The sequence below is a fragment of the Pinus tabuliformis genome, chromosome 3_1 (genome assembly GCF_031772625.1).
Source record: "Pinus tabuliformis cultivar Carrire ecotype Pingquan chromosome 3_1, CPIR1, whole genome shotgun sequence".
In the NCBI taxonomy this organism is placed as follows: domain Eukaryota; kingdom Viridiplantae; phylum Streptophyta; class Pinopsida; order Pinales; family Pinaceae; genus Pinus; species Pinus tabuliformis.
In genome coordinates this window covers 338,415,440-338,421,049 of record NC_142301.1, presented here as the reverse complement: position 1 = coordinate 338,421,049, position 5,610 = coordinate 338,415,440, and the positions used below count along the sequence as shown (strand labels likewise).

At 38.1% G+C, this 5,610-nt stretch overlaps 1 protein-coding gene across 1 annotated transcript; it reads left to right on the top strand.

Annotated features, from left to right (window-relative positions):
• Positions 1-4,071: 4,071 nt before the first annotated feature.
• On the top strand, positions 4,072-4,986 carry LOC149187108 (uncharacterized). Its single transcript, XM_089409554.1, has one exon. It carries the CDS (start codon positions 4,072-4,074, stop codon positions 4,984-4,986), a length of 915 nt encoding a protein of 304 aa, XP_089265680.1.
• Positions 4,987-5,610: the final 624 nt, after the last annotated feature.

Below are 5,610 nucleotides of genomic sequence, written 5' to 3'. Positions count from 1 at the left end.
AGTTGATGAGTTTTCCTTTCAATGGTTCACCGCGTGATGATGATCTGAAATTCCTAAGATGCAATCTACAATGATAAACAATCTTTGTTTATTTGAGCAATGAAAATCCTAGCTACTAGGGAAAGAAGATAATAGTGATTTTAAGCAAAGAGCAGAGAACACACACTAGTGCATTTCCCTAAATCATCTTTTTGCACACAAATCAAAAAATGCTAAATGAAAATGCATGTATTTGTTTTCGCTCTCCTTAATATGAAAGATGCCAAAAGGAAATCTAAATGCAACAAAGATCTGACATACTTCACTCAAAATGACATTTTTGACAATTTCTTTTTCAAAAGAGAAAGGAAGACTAAAAAACGACACTTTCAATTTTGAACAAAAATGATTTCAACACTTCGAATGTAAACAAATCAAATCAAATGCATCAAGAAAAGTTCAATCGATTATCAAGGGAAGGAAGAATTTATGACACTTCTCTTTTTGACAAAAAATGACAATTACGACACTTTTTGTACCAAAGCGACAAATCGACTAAAACAACTTTTTGACAAAGGATTGTAAATGAGGAACAAATACACAAAAACATTCACTAATCCTAAAGTAATTGAGGCTGATCTAAGTGATGCAAGTAAGCTTCAGTAAAGAGGCACTATTCATATGCAGCAAAACAACCAAACAAAATTGAAAACAAGGTAAAAAACCCTCAATTTCTAGATGGAAAAAGAGTTCAGTCAATCATCGCACCTAGGATTCACAGAAATTGAGATGCATCGCACTTAATACACTTGGGAGGTGCTATGCATACTGAGTCATAGTGGAAGACAGTGCGATGGTCCAAGGAGCACAACTGAAATGGGTTTTGGCTCAAATGTGGAGCTGTTTTCAATGAATTAAGTTGGGTTTTGATGAAAAATGATGAGCAAAGTATGATGGAATGTCTTGAGAGGTTACAACCCAGTTCTATGATCCAGTATCATCCTCCCAACTTCAATCCTTCTTCACCTCATGAAATAACAAGATCATTCCAACAAGAATATAATGATCTCTCCTCAATTACAAACTATCAACACTTACTTGCAATTCACAACATTCCAGCCTCTAGATCTCTTGGATGAGGGATCCATTTATAGATGTGTGCAAGGGTGTGAGTCATCCATGGGGTTTGATTAGTGTCATTCCACTTGTTACAATTGGTTCCACAAGAGAAGGGATCAAAGATTTTCTTAGATCCCTTACTCATCCTTGGGCGAATTCAGAGAGGCAAGTGGCACAGGAGAAGTTTCTAGAAGATTCCATGAGCAACCACTTAGCAAATTGTCCCAGAAATTTGTCCATCCTCGCCCATCGCACCCTATAGAAGGCCTAAACAGTATGCATCGCACCCTGGCAGTGTACCACTCAGTATGCATCGCACTTTGCTAGTGGAGCAGTTAGTATGGTTCAATTTAGGCAATTTTTGGATGGTTTCTCAGATGAAACTTTTGGGGAATGATGTATTCAGATGACTATGTTCCTTTAGGGTATGAAACAACTCTTTTAGGGGTTGATGAGCCCTAATACATCAACATATAAGTTTGGGGTTGATGTGCCCAAATATGTCTATAACAGGTTGGTACCTATAAAGAAAAATCAAACAAAAGAAATTTTGTAATTTTCTCCCTGAAATGTTTCCACGTATATCTTTTATTTCATGTTCTAATTTTGAAACTAAAATTTTATAATATTTAAATATTTTAAATAAATAAATAAAATTATGATATTGATTTACCCAACTCAATATAATAATAAATCTAACAACTTCATCGTGCCCAATTTTAACCCAATACAAAATTCATTAAAAAAAATGATTTATAATAATAACATTTAGCCTATATATTAATATAATAATATTGAAAATATTCTCTTTATATTACCAATTATCTATTATTACTGCATCTCATTTTAATTAAGCATTAATTACTTTTTATTAATAATTTATAAACGATTAGAAAAAAAACACATTTGTTTTCAATTACCCTAACCACCTAATCTTCCTTTTCATTCTTATTTCGCTACTTCTAAAAGATACTTGTATTCGCCATTATATGAAATGATTACATGACACATAGCTAAGGAAAAAAATAAAAATAAAAATCTAAAGGCGTTAAAAGCTAATAAAAATTAATTATAAAAGCATCGTTTAAATAAAGTGAATCTTACGGTAATATTTCAAAAATGAAATTCCCTATATGTTGAGGGGTGGGAAGCCTTCTCTCAGCGATGAGTGTTAACACGGATTCGAACTCGGGTCGATGTTAGGGTTCCGAAAACGCAGGAAATTACAGCGAGCGGGTGGATTGGGAACGAGCAGGGGCAGCAAAGGTCTCAGGAGACTCTGATCAGGTATTGTTTGCAGATTCTCGGAGAGTTTATCAGTGAATTAGGGATTAGGGAGGATTGAAAGTCATCATGGGGGAAAGTCAGGGGAGGGGAGAGATCCCCTCCTATAAGGCTGCTATGGCAGGAAGTTCAGGGACGACAGGGGAAGTGCGACAAATTAGTAGGGAAACACCAGTGCTGGGGAACAAATGGCAAGCCAGGTTAGTGAATAGATGCCTTCCTAGGGCACAGAAAAAGCCACGGTATGTGATTCCAAACAACAAGCTGGAAAATTATCGATGCTATATGCGAGACCATGCATTAATCTGTAAGTTTATAGGATACTGGCCATCTGAAAGGGACCTTACGAGATGGATTCAACAACGATGGCGACCAAGAGGGCATATCGATCTCAAATTGGGGGCGAAGGGTTTTTTCACAATTATATTTGACAATTTAGAGGATAAGGAAAGGGTTTTTGAGGAAGGGCCACACTTTATGAATAATGCGGGTTTGTTCACACGATACTGGGAAGATAGATACAATCCTGATGAGGAGAAAATTAAGGCCGCTCCGATTTGGGTCAGATTATTTGGGTTGCCGGATGAATTTTGGGATCCTGAGATTTTGGAAGGTATTGGAAACTCGATTGGTACTTTCGTGAAGGTAGCGGAGTCGACGAAAAGAGGGAAATACAATTCTTATGCTAGGATCTGTGTATACATGGATATATCAGAACCCTTACCAGAATCAATTGAGCTCGAATATCACGACGAGGTATGGCAACAGCCTATAGATTACGAACATATACCGTTCAGATGCCGGCGCTGTCATGTATATGGCCATCTTGCACAGGATTGTCCACAAATTCGATCAGTGGAAACAGACTTACCCGCAGAAGCAACTAAGGATAATACGGGAGAAATACGAGTAGATAAAGGTAAAGGTATGGGAGGGGAAGACAATGATTTCCAGGAAGTACAGCGGAGGCGGAAGTCCAATCCTGGTACATCAAAGCCTACTTTGAAGGAAACAACTGCCAAACCTGAGTGTCACAACAAGTTTAAAATCCTTCAAGAGAAGGATGAAGAATCGGAGGGAGGGAAAAAGGAACAGGAGATTACTGGAAGTGCCCCAATGGAAATTATTAAGGATGGTAAGCGAAAGAGTAGGAGTCCCAGTAGAGAACCAGAAGAGGAGGCGGAAATAAGACTAGATACTACTGAAGAACAAGCAATAATAAGTATGGAGAACACAAGAGAAGCGGGGTTGGAAGAAGAGAAAATATTGAAGAAGTTACTCAACGAATGGAAGAAATTGGATGAAAGATTCATCCCTGAAAAAGAGAAGCAGTTATATAAGGAGACCTTTCAACGATATAAAGAGAAGAAGGTAGGCTTAATAGAAAACAGGTTAGATCAAACAGGAAATCAGGAAGCCCAAAACCTGGCAGGGGAAGGACATGGCAAAGGTGGAAGGAAAAAAGGGAGAAGAACATTAAATGAATCAATTCAAGCAGTAGGGGAGACACTTGTGAATTCCGGAAGGGTAATACCTCTGTCTGAGGTATTCTTACAAACACCTAAAAAGTTATAAATGATTGTGTTAAGTTGGAATATTAGGGGGTTAAATAGTAAAGGGAAACATAGATATTTGCAGGAAAGAGTGAAGAGAGAGAAGCCTAACATTTTGGTCATTCAGGAAACAAAAATGGAGAGCCAGCAGTTGGCAGCAATGATAAACAATTTGAAAATCGGTTATGAGGTAATGGCCCTGGATGCAGTAGCAACAACAGGAGGTCTGGCTATTTTGTGGAACCCAGAAGAGGTAATTTTTGATCACTGGTTTAGCTTGCCTCGAATCCTTTCGGGTGTTTTTCGATTAGTGGGGATGGGGGAAAGAATATTATTTACAGGTGTATATGGACCCCATAATTATAGGGAGAGGAAAGATTTTTTGAGAAATATCCATACCATGAGAAGTTTTATCCCGTATATACCATGGATAGTTGGAGGGGATTTTAACATGATACGGAATTTAGGAGAAAAGCGAGGGGGAGTCAGGAGGGAGGATCAGAATATGGAAGATTTCAATGATATGATTCGAGACCTGAGATTGGTGGACATTCATACAACCAATGGGGTTCATACATGGAACAATCGTAGAGGGGGCCAGAATCAAATTGCTTCGAGGCTTGATAGATTTTTATTGTCAGAGCAAATTTTGAACCGGGATGTGTTTATTGAAGCTAAAATCCTTCCTTGTCTTGGGTCTGATCACTGGCCCATAAGATTGGAAATCGATATTAAGCAGGTGAAAGGGAGGAAGCCCTTTCGATTTGAGTCTTTTTGGCTTAGAGATTCACAATTCATAAAGAAATTAGAGGACTGGTGGAATCAGAGTGATTGCAGGGGCAATGGGAAGATGCATACTGTACAGTTGAAGCTCAAAGAACTTAAAAAGAACATAAAGGAATGGAATAGGAAGGATTTTGGGAATATTTTTGAAGCAAAATTGAAATTAGAAGGCGAGATGGAGGACCTCCAACAAAAAATTATCATTGAAGGTAGGGATGAAGCAAAAAGTAGGGAGGAAGGTAGAATTATTAGCCAGTTGGAAGAATGAAGAAAGCAGGAGGAGATATTATGGAGGCAGAAATCACGGATAAGATGGTTAAGGGAAGGAGAAAGGAATACTAAATTCTTTCATCAGGTTATGATTCAACGCAGGCAGCGTAACAGAATTTTCTCAATAAAAAATGCTGAGGGGGAAAGAGTACTTGAACAGAGGGATTTAGAGAAGACCTTGGTAGATTATTTTAAAGGGATATTAACAGAAAACCAAAGGGACCGAGGAGAAGCTATTAATAAGATTTGTAGGGAAATACCACGAATAGTAACTGAGGAACAAAATAAATCATTAATGAGGGCGGTAACCATGGAAGAATTAAGTGAAGTTGTGATGGGGATGAGTACAAATAAAGCTCCAGGACCGGATGGGTACACAGTGGAATTCTTCCAGGCGAGTTGGCACTTTCTGGGAAATGAGATATTGGAGGCTGTGGAAGAATCACGCCTAAGACAACGAATATGGCCTGGGATAAACTCGACTTTTTTGACTTTGATTCCTAAAACCAATACCACGGAGGAACCACAGGGCTTTCGACCCATAGCACTGTGTAATGTTATTTATAAGATAATATCCACTCTTATAGTGAAGCGGCTAAAACCTCTATTACCCAATCTAATA

Coding starts and splice junctions, on each gene's coding strand:
- LOC149187108 (XM_089409554.1), top strand. CDS start 4,072: ATGGAGAGCCAGCAGTTGGCAGCAATGATAAACAATTTGAAAATCGGT.